General features: G+C 36.5%; 1 protein-coding gene across 2 annotated transcripts in view; it reads left to right on the forward strand.

Annotated features, from left to right (window-relative positions):
- The first annotated feature begins 2,152 nt into the window (after nucleotides 1-2,152).
- LOC115224386 overlaps nucleotides 2,153-18,996 on the forward strand; it is a 39,758-nt gene continuing 22,914 nt past the window's right edge. For both annotated transcript variants that reach the window (XM_036513346.1, XM_036513347.1), the window contains exons 1-7: nucleotides 2,153-2,196; nucleotides 3,368-3,439; nucleotides 6,587-6,744; nucleotides 11,488-11,573; nucleotides 13,526-13,709; nucleotides 14,651-14,733; nucleotides 15,717-15,769. In XM_036513346.1, the coding sequence (XP_036369239.1) occupies nucleotides 2,168-2,196; nucleotides 3,368-3,439; nucleotides 6,587-6,744; nucleotides 11,488-11,573; nucleotides 13,526-13,709; nucleotides 14,651-14,733; nucleotides 15,717-15,769 (665 nt within the window). In that variant the 5' untranslated portion in view covers nucleotides 2,153-2,167. The remainder of the gene's footprint in view (nucleotides 2,197-3,367; nucleotides 3,440-6,586; nucleotides 6,745-11,487; nucleotides 11,574-13,525; nucleotides 13,710-14,650; nucleotides 14,734-15,716; nucleotides 15,770-18,996) is intronic.

The following is an 18,996-nucleotide window of genomic DNA, read 5'->3' on the forward strand; positions in this document are numbered from 1 at the left end:
TCTTCTCTTCTTCTTCTTCTTCTTCTATTTCTTCTTCTTCTTCTTCTTCTTGTTCTTCTTCTTCCCTTATTCGTTATATTTCCATATAAATTCTTTCTTCACATAATGAACATTATTCAATATTTCTTCGCAATTACATACGATGTGAAACTAAGCAACGTTTCTTCCTGCTTCATATATCTTCTGAACGATGACATTTTTTTCGCATTTCCTTAATATATCGACGAATCAACTACTGGACTCTATTCATGATATATCTATTTGAATGTGTTTGGACATGACAACGACTGGCAGTTATTTATCCGCATTGCCGTTATTCTTCTTCTTCTCCTTCTTCTTCTCCTTCTTCTTCTTCTCCTTCTTCTTTTTCTACTTCTTCTTTTTCTTCTTCTTCTTCTTCTTCTTCTTCTTTTTCTTCTTCTTCTTCTTCTCCTTCTTCTTCTTCTCTTCTTCTTCTTCTTTTTTCTTCTTCTTTTTCTTCTCCTTCTTCTTCTCTCCTTCTTCTTCTTCTTCTTATTCTTCTTCTTCTTCTTCTTCTTCTCCTTATTCTCCTTCTTCTTCTACTTCTTCTTCTTCTTTCTTCTTCTTCTTCTTCTTCTCCTTCTTCTTCTCCTCCTTATTCTCCTTCTTCTTTTTCTTCTTCTTCTTCTTCTTCTCCTTCTTCTTCTTCTTCTCCTTCTCTTCTTCTTCTTTTTCTTCTTCTTCTTCTTCTTCTTCTTCTTTTTCTTCTTCTTCTTCTTCTTCTTCTTCTTCTTCTGTTAGCACTGAGGACATCCTCAATAAAATGAGTATTTTTGGTCACTCCAAGTTCTTCACATGTTGTGTAGTGGACACTAAGGACTTGCTTCCCTCTACCCATCTATTGACATCGATTTTGCTGGAGTATAATGTAATGAGATTGTCTGTGAAATGTGAAGTGTAGTTCTGTGATGTCAACACGCGTGATCCGTGTCTCGTTCTTAGACTATATATTCTACCCCGCCAGATCACAGATTCTTAGACCACCCACCATCACTTCAGCAGTAAATAAATGCACCACTGAGCGCTGGTGTGGCTTGACCCTACCCACCCAACTCCCTGAGAACAACAATTAGGAGAAAGGAATGATTGCACAGGCAGTAGGAGCTAGCGTAAGAACCACCTTGAAGAACCACAGACTAAAGTATCACTAGTTTAGTTTAGTTTAATTTTTTGTCTCAAAAAGCAAAAGCAAGGCCATGTAGGGGGACAGGGCGTTATGTACAGGGAGGGTGGTCATACAAAGAGTTCAGGCTATTTCTGGTCAAGAGAGACTTTGAACCGAGCGGTCGTCGGCATCTTCACTATCTCGTCCGGCAGCTTATTCCACGGATCCGCAACCCGGACGGAGATAGCCCCTCTCCTTCGATTGAGATGAAATCGTCGTAGATAGAGCTTTTCGGAGTGACCCTGCAGCCGACGCTCTGGAGCAGGAGTGAAGAACAGCTCTTTCGAGAGGATACACTTTCCGCTTATGATGTAGGGACCAAGAATGAGATCACCACGGCGTCGTCGTTTTTCGAGAGAACAAAGGTCGTGCGTCTTCGGCCTTCCTTCATAAGACAAATGCTTGAAACTATACATGTAAGTTCAAGGTGCGGCCATTTGTGTCGGTGTATCTGGAGATATTGCCGGCCTCTTCATGACCTGGTGGATCAGAAAACCTAAGCAATCCTTGGCAAAACAGTCCACAACTCTTCTAATTTACTGTAGGTATATAGATTGCATTAATATCACAGTTAAGACCAGCTCTAGTAACGGTAATGTAGAAACTGAGAGGAACATAATGGAGAGCATGCAGCAAGTAGCCAACTCCATCCACCAAAGTATCAAGGTGACTATAGATTATCCCACCCGGCACCCCAACAATAGACTCCCCGTCCTTGTTACTGAACTTCACTTAGAGACTGTGAACAACAGAGTGCAGCTCTTCCACTCCTATTACATGATTTAATTAGTAATTCAGCTCTCAACCTAATTAATTGCATCGTTTTGGCAATGATGATCGAGATGTAAGCTACATTTGGAGCTAAAATAATTGGAAATTGATTCTTTAAAATATTTATTTCAAAGTTTTCGAGGTAAAAAATGGCAGCGTAAGGCAAAAAAGTGACTTTGAATCAAAATATCTCAGTTATTTCCAAAGGAAATGTGTAGATTAATCAAATTTAAAAGAACGTCTTCATTGGGAAGACTCTTTTAGTAAAAATCCCGTTATAAAATTCAACCGACAAAAAAGAAGTGTGGCTTTTAGCGACGTAGAATTGGTAACAATTAAATCCACGTCGAAGTGTTCTAATGCTTCTGATATTTGTTTGCCAAAGATTTCCAATAAAGTTTGATGAGTTATCCTTGTTCTTCATTGTCTTCTGAAGTGTTCAAATTGTAAAGTCAATTTATAGGTACCCAGTATTTATCTTCTACCAAAAGGTGACCATTGTTTTATGAACTTTGAATAGGATTCTGATAGTTATGCACTGGTCTGAAGATGGTCAATGTTATTGCAATAATTATTATTTTATTGTTTTGAAAACCTTTTTTATCATTACACTGCTACTGGAGTATGTACTTTTACTATTCCTTGTTTCAGTTATCAGATTGCGGCCATGCTGGAGTACTACCTTCAAGCGTTTACTCGAACAAATCATCCTTAGTACTGAATTTTTAAAATCTGGCACTTAATCAGTCGGATACCTTTTGAGGAATCACTAAGTTACGGGGGACGTAAACAAACCAATATTGGTTATCAAGCACTCGCATATATATATATAATATATATATATATATAATATATATATATATATATATATATATATATATATATATATATATATATATATATACGAAGGGAATCCACACAGTTTCCTGCAGCAAATTTACTCACAACGCTTAGTTGACCCAAGGTTATAGTTAATGTTATTTGTCCAAGGTGCCACACAGTTGGACTAAAGAATCCATGGATGTGAGATGTAATTTTCCTGCCACAGAACCTTGCCTGTATGGAGGAAGATATTTCTACCATAGATGAGAATGTTGACTAAAACCCATATTGTGCACATAAGAAAGTCTCCTTGTTATTTTTTTTTATTTTTGTATTTTATTCCCTTCCATCTTTTGCTGTTTTGTTATCAGGTTTTCTGTTAGGATAATTAAGTTAGATTGAAGGAACCTATTCTTGTTCAAACAACACTTCCCATAGAAATATAAAGAGGAATAAACAATTGTAGTGTGTAATATCAGCATTTACCCTGTTAGTGTTGACTAAAAAGCAATTTAGAAATGAACAAGAGTAAACAGATTTATTTAATTTTACTTATTTTAAAGTGTGTAATATTTGTCTCTTTTTCAGATATTTGAACAGCAACCCAATAGAAAAATATGAAGATGGCGCTTTCTTATTCCTTCCCAGCATAGTTAAAATGTAAGCAAACAAGTTCTTTTGGGTTATAGGAAAATGAAAATAATAAAATGAGGTCATAAAATTCTCAATTCCTCGTTAAATGTTGTTGGTAATAAACAACAATGAGTTGATTTAAATTTCAGTGGATCAACATGATTTCCGAGCACTGTGTTTTATTATCGAAAAGATTATGTTCAAATATCAGAAGGTTGGTTTGATCTAGTTTACCCCATGTTTATAAATACTCATAATTAACTGGAGTCGAGAGAGTGGCCTACATACAAACCTTCATGCACACATATATAAATTTCCTGTGTGTGTATGCGTATGTGCATATATAGCATACACACACACACACATATATTATATTGTTATTACTTATTATATCCTTATGACAACGGAGTTATCAGAAGGAATAAGAACCACAAAAATTCCATTCAAATATTTCTGATGATTGCTGTATTTGCCTCTGTTTTTCTACCACGAAGCCATTGGTAATTGGTAATCAAGGGGCTAAAATATTCTTCTACGATAAGCACAAGGCCTGCAATTTTGTGGCGGGGCTTGTCGATTACATCCACCCTAGTGCTCGGCTGGTACTTAATTCATCGACCCCAAAAAGATGAAAGGCAAAATCGTCCTCCAAATTTTGAACTCAGAACATGAAAAGAGAACACCCTGTAACTAAAGGGCCGATTAATACGCAGTATTACTGTATCGCAAGATTTTGTGATTTGCCAATCTGATTCAATGTGTATGATATCTCCATTCTTCTGTGTTAATACACACACACACACCACACACACACACACACACATGTATATATACACGTGTGTGTGGAGAGGTAAAGAAAGAGAGGGAAATTTAACACAATCCTATCCCTATTAAAGCTTAACCACACTGCTTGGAATGGAGAACCTTTTAAGGGAGACAAATAGTAGTAAAACTAACAACGTTTGCGCAGTATTAGAGGTTGGGAGGTATACAAGCAGACCTATTTCAAAATTGTATTTATCAGAACATTATAGAATTGCATTACGATGTAGCAAAATTCCTAAAAGGTTCAGAATATTCTCTTCTGAAAATCATATTCAATAATTCAATAGCATATCATCTATATCTAGAATATCCTCTAAATCTAGTATGCCATTTATATATTCTCTAACCACATCCTACCTAATTTTATTTGGTATCTGTTATTTTCAATTATCATTTTCTCATTTCTCCTCTCTAATAAATCTACTGCAGTTTGTAGTACAGAGTGGTGTGAATGGATTACATTCATACCCCCATCTCTCTCTCTCTCTCTCTCTGTAACTCTAACTTTACTTTCTACTACCATATTCATGCTTGAATGTGTATGAAGATGTCTATGATTGCATGTGAATGGTCAAATGAGAAGGTTAAACCTTCTTTTATTCATTTTCCCTCTAATTTCTACTCAGACATAAGACAATTGAACTGAGAGGTTTTTGGCTTTAGGGATTATCGGATGACCTCCTCATCAATGGATTATTTGGTTTTGGTCAATACACAGCGAATGAGACAGACCAATGAGGCAGCGAGAGCCTGGTCTTATGCAACAATGATCAGGCTTTCAGTGGTACGCTTCAAATCACTTCGCTCAAGCCATGCCCACGATGCTGTATTATCCTTAACATCCTGTTTATTCTTTTCAAACTGTCCATGCATTCTCATTTAAAGAATGTATTCCTCCTCCTCATCATCATCAACATCATCATCATCATCATCACCTCCATCATCATCATAATCATCACCATCATAATCATCATCATCATCATTATCATCACCATCACCATCATAATCATCACCATCATAATCATCATCATCATCATCATCATCATCATCATCATCATATGAAAACTCACAGCTTACTTTTCTGGGTTTGATGGAAAGTGTTACTTGTTTACTGTTTATACTTCAAGAACCCTACGAAGAATTCTTGCGTTCCAAGCAATGCTGATTTCTTTTAGGTGTTCTACCTTCACACTTGTACCAATTGTTTTCAGTCATGCTGGGAGTTGAGTGCTAATACTTCCAAATGTACCAATTACTACTGGTATCACCTCTACTCTCTTCATTGTCAACAACCTTCTATTTCTCACTTCAAATAGTCATGGTTGTGTAATTATTATTATTATTGTTTTTGTTGTATTTTTGTTGATGTTGTTGCTGTTGTTCTTGCTGTTGCTCTTTTTTAAAAACACTGAAAATATTGTATAATATCCATCTCAATATGGCTAACCACTAACGGTGGGTGTTACTGTAGCTTGTAGCCCCAGGAGATCATCGTCTCCAGCTGGCTTTAGGCACACTATCTGTGCCCTTATGGTATTTGCAAAGGGAGGTCATCCCTCTCTCATAAGCCTAAGTGATACGCACGGACCGCAGTTTCGAGGTATTTGCCTCTTGTCAACGCACGGTAATCACCGGTTTACGATCGTAAACCGGTGAATACCGTGCGTTGACGATGATCTCCTGGGGTTAAAAGCTATAGTAACACCCACCCTTAGTGGTTAGCCATATTGAGATGGCTATTATACTTTACGTTGTCGAGCCGTTACTGTTTACATCTCGTTCAGAGATTTATTATTGACTGAAAATATTCAAATTGATATATCAAAATTGAATATTAATTTTCCCCTTCTTAATTAGGAGTATTACTATACATGTCTTTACCGCTGAAGCTATAAAATGTACAACACTGTAATCTCTCAGTTTCTGCGCTGGTACGTCTCTAGTTTTAAAACCAGTTGCTACATAGAATAAACACGACCTTCTTAGCGCCAAAACCGCCCGTCTAAACGAGTTTTCTCAGACAGAGCGGCGCAAGATCCCTACCACCAAATTCCCGACACTAAAATGTCCCTAAACTACAATAAAATAGAATCGTTTCAAGTGGCTAGTAATCTTATTTAAAGGTACTTTATTATTCAATATCTAAGCTAAAAGAGAAAAGAACCTTAGTGCTTCCACTTTCTACTAGAAACCATTTCGCAATATTGATGTTATTAACAACACTTAGAAAAATGAATGCCATAGCGTTTATAAACCTGCTCAAATTTTATAATCTTTGTTTCTTGTCAAATCACATAGGAATTTCTCTGTTGATCTGAAACGCATTCAGAGTTCTCTTTATTATTACAGTTACCTCGAATACAATAAGCTTATGAAGTGTGGATGTCACTTGCCAGCCTTCGTTAAGTATATTAAAAAAGTCTATAACAGAACTGTTGCTGTCTCTGGCACGTGTCAGGAAGGCTCAGGGAAACGAATACCTATACTGGATTATTCGCAATGTCAAAGTAAGTAAAATTCTCGTTTCTTCTTTTCTTTTATTATTAATACTAAGAAAATCCGGGTTATTCTCTGAAGCTTGCAATATAATGTCTTATGAAAGGGAAACTATAGATAAAGATATGAGGAATAAACGTTTTACCATTCGCACGCTTTACATTCACATCTTCTCTCCAACGAACTTATAGATTCAACTGTATCACACAAACCATCAACAGCACACACACACACACACACAACAAAATGTCGCTAACAACCATAACTGGTTGATAGGTTAACCAAACGGTTAATCAAACATTCATTTAGTTAATTCGTTAACAAATTGTTAACAAAGTGACGAATAATGAAGTGAAATAGAACCAGTACGTGTGTTTTTTATTGGCTTAATGACCCTCCCGAGATACAAAAAAATGTTCCAGTATTCGATCCCCAGAAGAGGACAACTTGGTAACAAAGCCAAAACACTATCTTCAGTTTGGGTTTCGTGCCCATTCTCATCTGTTGTCATGAATATTGGCTAACGACTGAAAGAGTCTGATCTCAAACAGAAGCGGCCGAAATGGGATTCCTCCGAAAAAACTGGAGTAGCTTTACTCGACACAGTGTGTACCTTGGAGATGAGGGAGTCTCTCCAGATCAGGTCGGTACTTTTCCGTATTGTGCCACTACATTTCCGGTAATGCGGACATGCGATTAGGATGTCACATGACAAAATCGCAAGATCGATTCTTTAAAATGATGAAAAACAGCAGGGAATGTAGAGTTAGACCAAAAAGTGATAGCTAGAAAATATCCATAGCCTCATTTGGTCATGCTTGAGAATTCAATCAGTATGCGTATTGGCAGTTGCCTCTGATAGTACCCTATGCAGGAGGTACCTGAGGCACCAGATGTCCTCATGACCCTCCCAGGAATAATGAGCGTTGAAGATGGTAGATGGATGGATATACAGAGTGTCGGTATTAAATATAACGATTTTATGTCCCATTATATTAAGGAAAACGTAGTGTATTGGTAAGCAAAGGCGTTAGAGAGCATAAAGTTGTAGCTGAGAAAAAAGCTGATATGGCGGACTGGAAGCCATCTAAATATTCTTTGCTACTCTAGGCACAAGGCATGAAATTTGGTGGGGAGAGGGCCAGTCGATTGGATCGACCTAGTACGCAACTGCTACCCCGAAAGGATAAAAGCAAAGTCGACCTCTGTGGAATTTGAACACAGAACGTGAAAAAACAGACGAAATACTGCTAAGCTTTGCGCCCGGTGTGTTAACGTTTCTGCCAGCTTGCCGCCTTGAAAGCCATCTAAATATTGGAAGAGAGAAACCTGTATTCATGATAATTCATGACGGTTACCACAATTCAGACACCATCACTGCTGTTCAATGCTCTGGGAACACTGTAAAGTCGCAAAGACAGTGACATGGACAGTTGCAGTAGAATCTATAGGATAAAAATCGAATAAGAGAGAAAAGTTGCTTCAGAAGATCAAATACCAAGACAAGAAAGGGCAAAATGCAGGCAAAACATTCAGTAATGTAATTGTCTCTGAAAAAGATGGCACACTTCATGAAGGTCAAATAATGTAAACTGTACAAGCAAAGGGTTGGTACACATGGGTTAAGTGAGAGACAGAAAATGGCTGACGAAAGAAGGAGAGAAGAGCAAAAGTGGTTTTATTCGAAGAAGAGTGAACACGAATGGAAAGGGAGAGAAGAAGGGTGCGGTATGTGTGCGTATAGGGGAGGTAAACTGTTAGTAGGAGCCAAGCAGTAGTGGGAGGAAAAAGGAGGAGGAGGAGGGGGAGAGAGAGAAGTGAGTGGTTTAGAGATACAAAGCAAAACGTTGGGTGCAAAAGTGAATGTGTGAGGGCAGCACTTGTGAGTATGGGTATGTGTGTGTGAGTGTGTGTATGTGTTTGAAGAGTGAGTGTGCGGGAATATGTATGAGTCTATGTACGAGTGTGTATGCATTTGTATGTGTGTGTCAAATGTAGAATATCCAATGGGACAAAGTTGTGTGTATGTGTGTGTGTGTGTGTTTGTCTTTGTGTGTAATAAAGTGTGCAGAGAGTAACTGTGCTACCGAAGTGAGATGTGTAGGTAGAAACTGTGGTCTAGCGTGTGAAGTGTGTATAAAGTGTAAATGTGGGCGGAGGGACAAATAATGTGAGGATGTGGGTTGGTAAGAGTGATGCTGCGGAGGAGAGAGAGGAAGAAAACAAAGTAGAGAGGTAAAGTATATATTTAGCGCTTAGCCAGGAAGACAGTCAATGCTCATGATCATTCAGAAGGCTGCTGTGATTGGTTGGGGGAAAGTAGGAAGATATCCTGAAACCAAAGACCAGCCTTGATTGTTTATAACGGAGAAGAATCCGGCATAAACAGCGAAGGTTCCAAATGACAGACTTAAAATGGGGTCCGATGAAGCACATCACTCCAGAAAATATATGAGTCAGTATGTATATGTATGTACATACGCACACACATACATACATAAATACATACATACATACATACATACAATACATACATACATACATACATACATACGTACATACATACATACATGCATACATACATACATACATAAATACATACATACATACATACATACATACACACATACATACATAAATACATACATACATACATACATACGTACATACGTACATACATACATACATACATACATACATACATACATACATACATACATACATACGTACATACATACATACGTACATACATACATACATACATAAATTCCCATGGATGCTAGAAGTCCTTCAGCTTGGTAAATTTCCAGTGAGCCATAATCAAAGCCATAGCTGACCTGATTCCATTGTGAGCCACCATCATGAAATTAAACACAAAGAGTGACTATTATCACTGACAGAATACAATATCGCAAAGGCATATTCCAAGGGGACAACCTCGTTATGATGTCGTTTATACTTTCTGTAAACCTCATGTCATTCATGTTAAGGATATCTCATTGGTTCAAAAGGAAACAGAAATTACAAAATTGAACGCTGTTTCTTTGTGAATGACTTAAAAACTTTATGCAAAGAATATGGATGAGATGAAAAAGAGCCTTGACCAAGTTACAACATTCTCAAAAAATGTGGGGTTGGCGTTTGTTCAGGATAAATGTTATATGGTTGTGAAAAGGGCGAAAAATGTAAACCAGACTAGCAACATCGCCATCAATGACCTGACAGTTTCCCCTATATCTGAAGAGGAATGTTACAGATATCTAGGGGTGGTTGAAAATATATCTCATAACAGCACCTGTAACAAAACAAGTGCTTTTTTACAGGTACCATTAACTTACAGGTGTCATTAAAGTATAAACAAAGAACATTACAGCTGAATAAATAAAATTTCGACCTCAGAAATCTATGCATTCAATAAAACATTGGCCCACAACGTGTTTGCTGTGCAAGTACTCATACTGACATTTGGGCTGTTTTATTGGTCACTTGATGAGATCCGAGCTGTTTATGTGAAAACCCGGAAAATACTGACAAGTACACATAATTTCCACATAAACGGTGAAGTAGACCCCCTCTCCTTAAAACGAAAACAAGGCGGCAGGGGCTTAACATCGATGCAAAATGTCTTTGAATGTCGTATCATATCCTTTCGGTAACATCTTATAACCACAAATGTCAAAGTGCATCCCTTGACCAAGTTTGCATAATTCATATGACTTGGAAGGCAGCTCCTTGAGCAACATTCCTTATCTGATAACAGAATACATGCTCAAAGATGTCGCACGACTCTACCGCAACGTATCATTAGATGAACAGATGAGTATCTATAAACAGAAGACTATGCATGGATATGTTGGTAGAAAGTTCCGAGATGATGGCAATATTGATGTTGTTGAAATTCCAATGAAGGAGCCGTAGGTGTAGGATAGAAACTCTCTCCTTCTCTATTGCCAACAAATCTTGAAATAACAGTGAATAATGACATACATACATACATAATAATACATGTATTATTATGGCTGCCCCCTTGTTACCGAGTATGGCCATTGCACGAAGCTTAACTGTTACTGGTGCTGTGATCGAATGTGACTTTTTAGCCCAGCTAAATATCTACAATGTATTTTACAGGATTGGCAACTAAAACCTTTACATACATACATACATACATACATACATACATACATACATACATACATACATAATACTTACATACATACATACATACATACATACATACATACATACATACATACATACATACATAAATGTGTGTATATTGGAAAAAGCACAATATTAGTGATCATAATTTTTATTGTTTATCCAAATATTGTTTTGCTCACTTCACATATTATGGCCTTCTTCACATACTATATGACATTGCAGCATAACTTAAATGAGATTCTCAGGTTTCATTAGGGAGTTCCCACTGCATCAATGGTTGCAACTTACAAATTTAATCCCTTTATTTGACTTGTTCAACGATTTTCACGTGTTTGTTACATCAGAATACTAAAAGGACAACAAGTGGCTTTCATGCTTCTCTCAGTTGAATTTGTGACATTATTGAAACGTTCCGAATGAACATGAAAATAGGTTTATAGTCTTTGTTAATAATTTGCTTTTATGTCTAACATGTATTGATTTCAATACTAACACGCATACATTTGTTTTTACATCTGAAAGAAAAATTTTTGTTATTGCTATGCATTGCATTATTTGGTTCATAAATACAGATATTTACTTGTATTCTGTAGATTACTCGTTATTTCAACGGAATTTACAGTGTCAAACATGTTCAGGAATCATATGCAATGAAGTGACAAGCTGTCCAGGAACAGAGGTAAACTGGAATATTACTTTCTTCCTTTTCGTTAAAATATATCCACAACCGTCACTCGAAAGCCATTAAGGCCACATAGATTGTACTATGCTTTCGCTAGTTTTTTTTATGCGCCTGCGTAGACATACACACACCCTGTCGATCTTCTTATTCATGACTCAATGGGACGAGAAGGATGTGACGATTGAAGAGAGAAATAGATGAACATCACTAGGTTGGGACACATTTCACTTGATTAGACTGGGACAAAGTGAAATGAAGTGCCTTGTTCAAGGACGCAACGTTCTACCCTGTCCAGGAATCCCTATTCAAGAAACGAACACACGAACTTAGAGTGACCTTTCTCCGACAAACATGGCTGTCCTTAGAGTAGGATGCATGAATGTATGTGGCTATAAGTCAACTTGGAATCAAGGTTCCTTGTCGAATGACCTCGGGTCACCAACCTTAGAGGGGTAACTGGAAGTCGAACCTGGCCCTACCAGTTCGCAAACATTACAGGGAGCGGATTGAATAAGTAAGAAGCAAATGAGACTTTCCTTCATCTGCTGGCCATAGCAAAAGAGGTTGTTTGATATACGAGGTTATGAACTATTCGAAACAGATTAAATCTTCCCTCACATCAAGTAGTACAATAAGCTCTCCAGAACATAATAGGTGGGGGTCATATTGTTTCACAGAAAGGTAAAACCTATAACTTTAAAACGCAGCTAAAACACAAATTAAAATTGTCAGGCATATCTCTGAATACACAGTTGTACATTGGTGAAAGAAACACAAGAGAAACAATAAAAGACACCGGTAATGTCACAGATCAATGCTTCACATTACGAGAATATAGGAGAATAGAGCGTGACATAAGAGCATGGCTGCTATCTGTTGCCTGTTTCATTGTCTGTTCTGATCTCAGACCTTTCTGTTTTCTTGAAGCTGAGTTAGCTTATGTAATGATTCATTCATTTGCAATCACCGACTCTATTGGCTCTTTTGAAGACGCCAGCCTTCGGACACTATCATTGGTTATGTCTTCATGACATCCTCACTCAGTTTGGGAGATCCAATTTCCTTTCTAAAACTTTTCCAACATTGGAAGAAACAAGTTTCAATTTCAAACTAAGGCAATGCAAATCTTATTTCTAACTTCAATGTCTACATTTTCATTGCTTTTATTATTGTTAGGTGTTTGCGATTATTAATTGCGTTTTCGTGATGGATTCTTTTCTTTAAATATTCTTCTCCATTTTGATATTTTTCGTTTTCAGAATGTCCCTTATTAAGTTAACAAGACCTTGGTTGTTTTCTCTCCAAATTTTATACTAATATACCGTATTTTCATATAAAATATACTTGCAAAATAAAACGAAGTTTCTCTTGTGCGTTTATGTATTTTCTGTTTTATTTGCTTGGACTGAGGAGTTCAATCTGACAATTATATTTCTTTCATCTTTGGGTAAAGGCATATTAGGTTCTCTTGTTGGTGAGTTTTGTACGCATGATTTTCCGTAAATTTTATATGAAAAATTCCTCTTGAGCATTCCTCCAGTAAGAAGAAATTTTAGAGAATTGATACATCTTTATTAGGATAATTTAACCTATTTTAAGTTGGGCAATGGGTGACAGTCGATGCGATGCGGTTTTGATACAGACCGTGATCCGATGGCCATATCTCCTTGTGATCCGAGAGGTTTGGACACTGTAAGCATTTAAAACATGATTTTTGAATACTAAATAGCAATAACTTTTACGGAATTTTACTTATGCTGTTAACTTTCAACAATTCGGCAACTCTTTTACGGTTTCATTATTGCTTTTGGGTATTTTAAAGCAATGATTAAACTTACTTGCATGGTAAACACCCAGTGGTGTTGTTTCTGTTGTTGTTGCTGTAATTAGCAGTAATCGTCCTAATAAATATTGTTGTTGTAGTGTATAATTTTCATATATTATTACAGCCTGTATGCCGATTCGCAATATCAATGAACGGTGCTAAACTGAAGACTGAAAGGTCCTGCAGCACATACAGAAAATGTGTTGAAGCTATGAGAAACAATACCCTTACATGCAATAAACGGACGAATGGCACGTCTTGTACTGGTTGTTGCGTCGGACACTTATGTAACAAGAATGATTTCATTGGTAAGTGTTATTTATTGTCTAATATAACACTAACAAGTTTATTACAAATTGATAGTTAATAAGAACATTTTATAGTAATTAATATACGGGAAAATATTTTGATGAGTGTATACGTGTGTGTATATATATACTGTTTGCAATGCTCTCTCTCCCTCTCTCCCTCCCCCCTCTCTCTCTCTCTCTAACACACACACACAGATGGAATCAAACATCACGACATGAAGGAAAAGAGTAAAAGAGAGCACTTTTGGCGAGTGAGCAAAATATTGGTTAGAAAGCTGAATGCCTGGAACATAATTTCGGCGATAAACTCGCACGCAGTCGCAGTAGTTCGGAATGATGCTGGAAAACTGAAGTGGACGGAGGAGAAGCTAAAGGAGTTGGACAGGAAGTCAAGAAAGGTCCTAACGATGTATGGAACCAATCATCCATGGGCAGGCATTGATAGCCGATACACGAAGAGAGCGACAGGAAGAAAGGGAATGATAAGTGTGTATATATATATATATATATATATATATAATTATTATTATTTGAGTGAATAAAATCCAAACTTACAAGGGAAAAATTAAATTTAGAAATACTAAATCAAATTTCACACATTATAAGATGTATATAAAAAATTAAAATAAAAAAAAACACTTTTTATCAATTCAAAATGAACAATTAAATTACACCATCTAGAAAATTACATATAATAGAAATATAAAAAATAAATAATAATTAAATGTCAATGCTTAAGTAAATTGCAAATAATAATAATAATAATAAAAACGTATATAATAGGTAGAATAAGAATAATATATATATATATATATAGTATTTTAAGTGTATATGTGATTATGAATGTATATTTTTATCTACGTATGTGGGTTTTATGTGCATCTATGACGTGTGTCTCATTTATAAAAGCAGAGATTATTTTCTATATCAATCCATAGGCTGGACCAAATCCCTCGTATTTCGTTTGATTTTTAAAAAGTTCAACGAATATAAAATCCCCGCTGAGAACATATCAAGAGCCGTGAGTAGATATCTGCCCTCTCTCTCTCTTTCTCCGTACACAGACGCACATGCGCGCACACATATGCACTGAACATGCGCACACATGCATACAAATACACACTCTCACGCACACATACACACACACACATGCATATTTTATAGAAGAAATGTGAAACGTCAAATAAATAGTGAGGTTTCATGAAATTCAGACAATCAACTCCATTTACTGATAGTAAACTATTACATAAAACTTTCTTTTTTAACTTACTGAATTTTTGCTGGTCAATAAAAAGACTGTTCTATCCACTATTTTGTCTTAATATATTCCGTGATATAATTTCCGATTCTGACAGTAAATAAAATCCTACTCAAATATTCACTAATCTTATGTTTACACACACACACACTTCCTTTTGGTAATATTTTTCTTCTCAACATTTTCGTTTTCCTTTCTGAAAAAGAGATATGCTCGGAACATTAAAAACCCTCTCATTTCCCCCACTTTACCGAGTGTCAAGCTAATATATTTATATATAATTATATTCTCAAACGCAGGATAATGCTAATAGTATAGCATGAACAGGATAAAGTATTCACCTGTTGCCGAAAACTCTGTCGGCGGCCAGATTACGCGTCTTATAAAGCTAGATGTATATAGCCTAACTTTGCAGAAGTATTTGTCGTTCGCGCAGTTTAGCTTAATGGTAAAGCACTTAAAGCGTAATCACAGGGGTGTGAGGTGTAGTCACATAGCTGGCCGCCGACAGATTTTTCTGCAAATTATGGATATTTCATCCGGTTCACGTTATATCATTAGCATTATCCTGCGTTTCAGAATAAAATTATTTCTTTATCTATTTTTCAATACATCTCAACGATTTTAAATCAAACTCAGTTTCTTTCATTTAATGTATGTATATATATATATATATATATATATATATATATATTATATATATATATATATATATATTTATTATTATATACATCCGGCTTTTGCAGATGGAGCATGACCTTTCAACCGTGACGGGAACATTTAGAGTTGAAGACTGTGGGTAAGCAAATGCTTCTAGCACATTTATTCAAATTTATTTGCTTTTGTTCCAAACATTCGATTTTATCGCATGTATTGTTTGGCATCCTTTCTGTCTCGGGAGACAATGGAGTTGCGCATTTTTTTTTTTTTTCTAGGTCTAGTCCGGCTGTTATATTTTATTTCCTGTTACATTTCTTGCTGTGGCTGTGTAGTCCTATCCTGGACAAACACTCCCTCTGGCAGGTACTGCAAATGTAGCGAAGACTGTTCCTGGCTGGTTGTAGTGCCAGGGTCTCTTGTTTATGTCTCTTCCTTTCTTTGCATTTCTCCTCTCTCTTTCTGTCACTCCTCTGTATACCCTCTTTTACTGTACGACGCCATTCTCCACGGTTGCCGGCGACTGCATCCCAACCGCTAATGTTGATGTTGCAGGCCTTCATGTCCCTTTTGCAAACATCCTTGTAACGTAAGATCGGTCTACCCACAGACCTGGTACCGCTAGCAAGCTCTCCGTAGAGTATGTCCTTGGGGATTCTGCCATCTTTCATACGGCTAACATGCCCAAGCCATCTCATACGTCTTTGTGTGAGGAGTGCAAACATGCTTGGTATTCCTGCTTGCCTGAGGACATCTTTGTTGGGGATATGATTCTGCCATTTGATGTGGAGGTTTTTCGGAGGCAGCGCAGGTGAAAGATGTTTAGGCGACGCTCTTGGCGTGTGTATAGCGTCCAGGTCTCGCTTCCATACAGTAGAGTGCTGAGTACACATGCCTGGTAGATCTTCATTTTTGTGGTCTTGGTCAGCTTATTGTTGTCCCAAGCCCGTTTGGAGAGTTGGGCCATCGCAGCAGCTGCCTTGCCAATGCGTATATTGAGCTCAGCGTCAAGGGATAGGTTGTAGGTGACGGTAGAGCCCAGATAGGTAAACTTCTCCACCTCTTGTCCGATGTAGCCTGACCCATGATGTTGGTCTTCTTAAGGCTGATAGCTAAGCCAAAGTCGTTACATGCTTGCTCAAAACAGTTAATGAGCCTTTGGAGGGCTTCTTCTGTGTCTGTTACCAGAGCGGCATCATCGCATGTATTATACGTCACAATAATCAACAGTGTTGTACTTGTGACCCACAATATACTAATTCATACATTCAATGAAATGTTTAAGTGTTTTATCAATGTTTTATTATACAAAGGACAAACAAACCCATATAAAGATACAGAGAGAAATGTATATATATATAGAATAAGTACTGGGCTTACAAAGAATAAGTCCCGGGGTCGATTTGCTCGACTAAAAGGCGGTGCTCCAGCATGGCCGCAGTCAAATGACTGAAAATAAAGGTAAAAGAGTTAAAAGAGTAAAAGAGTAATGAGTAGGGTAGACGTTGATACCAATAGTAATTGGCAACTTGGAAGTATCACCACTCAACTACCAGCATGGCTGAAAATGATTGTGCGGGTGTGAAGGTAGACATCTATAACAATCAGCGTTGTTTGGAACTGCAAGAATTCTTCGCGGGGTCTTGAAGCACGATAGTAAACAACGTCACCCTCGACTGCTGGCTGTGGACAGCTGAAACTTTCCCTCATACCCGCAAAATAGCTGTGAGTTTCAGCACTAATAATAATAATATCTTCTTTAGGCACGAAGCTTAAATATATGGATACAGTTGTGTATCAAATAGCTATTATGGCCTCATGGAGCTAATAAGCGGTCAGCTTTTTTTTATTTTATAAGAATGCCATATAGTATGGCGATAACTATATATATATATATTAATATATATATATATATTATATATATATCTATATATATATGCATATATATATACATAATACCTATATATATATATATATATATATATATATATATATAATATATATATATATATTATATATATATATATATATATACATATATATACATACGCATTGAGTCGAAACAGGAGCAGCTGAAGAAGGGGAATGTTCCTTGTATTGTTTGTCTTGTACTCTGTTTTTTCGTTGTTGAAAAGAGTCCGTTTCCTTGTTTGATTTCATGTTTTCTCGTTGTGTTCTACGCTTTTTTGTAGTGTCCTGTACTCATATATATATGTATATATACGTATAGATGTAGGTATGTACATATATGTATGTATGTATGCATATGTTTTATTTATTAAATTGCTGTATATATATATATGTATATATATATACATACATATACATCACACATATATATATACACACATATATATACACACATATATATGGGTGTGTATATATATAAATTGTGGTGGCTATCGGCAATTTGAAACCAACAAGGAAATAATTCACAGTCACTAAGTGTGAAAAGAGTGCAGTGAGCACCAGCATTATTAGAAATATTAGTCATAGACTCCTGAGCCACAAAAAGACATATGGTCTGTTTGCACTGACAGTGGGGAGAACATTCCCCACGGTAAGCCAGATGGATTAGATTAGCATGGTAATCTCTTATAGGAAGTTAATACTCATCAGCAATGCTCACTCCATTACGGCTGGTGGAGGCTAACTCACGCCTCTCAGTATCATTGAGAATGCCATAGGAATTAGGGACTGATTTCACAAAATGGCAATGTGAAGATTATAAAATATTGAAGGTAGCTAACACGCAATTTAAAACCAACCAGGTAATTATATATATATTATATATATATATATATATATATTATATATTATATATATATATGTATATATATATAAAGTGTATTTAAAGATTTATGCAGGGAGTGAAGGCCTTCATGTGGATTTCTTAGTGGACGAATATATTCTTAAGACCAACTTTTAGTCACCCGCTTGTAGTTCGAGCCTTCTTAACTAATTCTGTTCTCAACCATATTGAATGCGGTTATTTTAGCTATGATAATCCAATCCTGAGCTATATTTGAATATAGTGATAGAAAGCGATGTGAAAGACAGTGGTGATGGTTGTGGAGGGGGAAGTGATGAAAAGTATTGATGGTGATGGCGTCAGAAGTCTGGATGGCGTGTGTATGGCAGATATGGTGGCGATGGTGGTGGTACTGTTGTTTATCATGAAGCTTTGCAATAAGTTCCGAGTCGACAAATTATATCATTGCTTTGATGAAAATTGTTCATTGCTTGAGAAATATTCATGTTTCATGAAACTTAATATGTACTCAATGCATGGTGTCATTGTTGGACCCAAAGATTAACAGGGCAGCTTTTAAACGAATGTATATATATATATATATATATATATAATAA

The sequence above is a fragment of the Octopus sinensis genome, linkage group LG25 (genome assembly GCF_006345805.1).
Source record: "Octopus sinensis linkage group LG25, ASM634580v1, whole genome shotgun sequence".
In the NCBI taxonomy this organism is placed as follows: domain Eukaryota; kingdom Metazoa; phylum Mollusca; class Cephalopoda; order Octopoda; family Octopodidae; genus Octopus; species Octopus sinensis.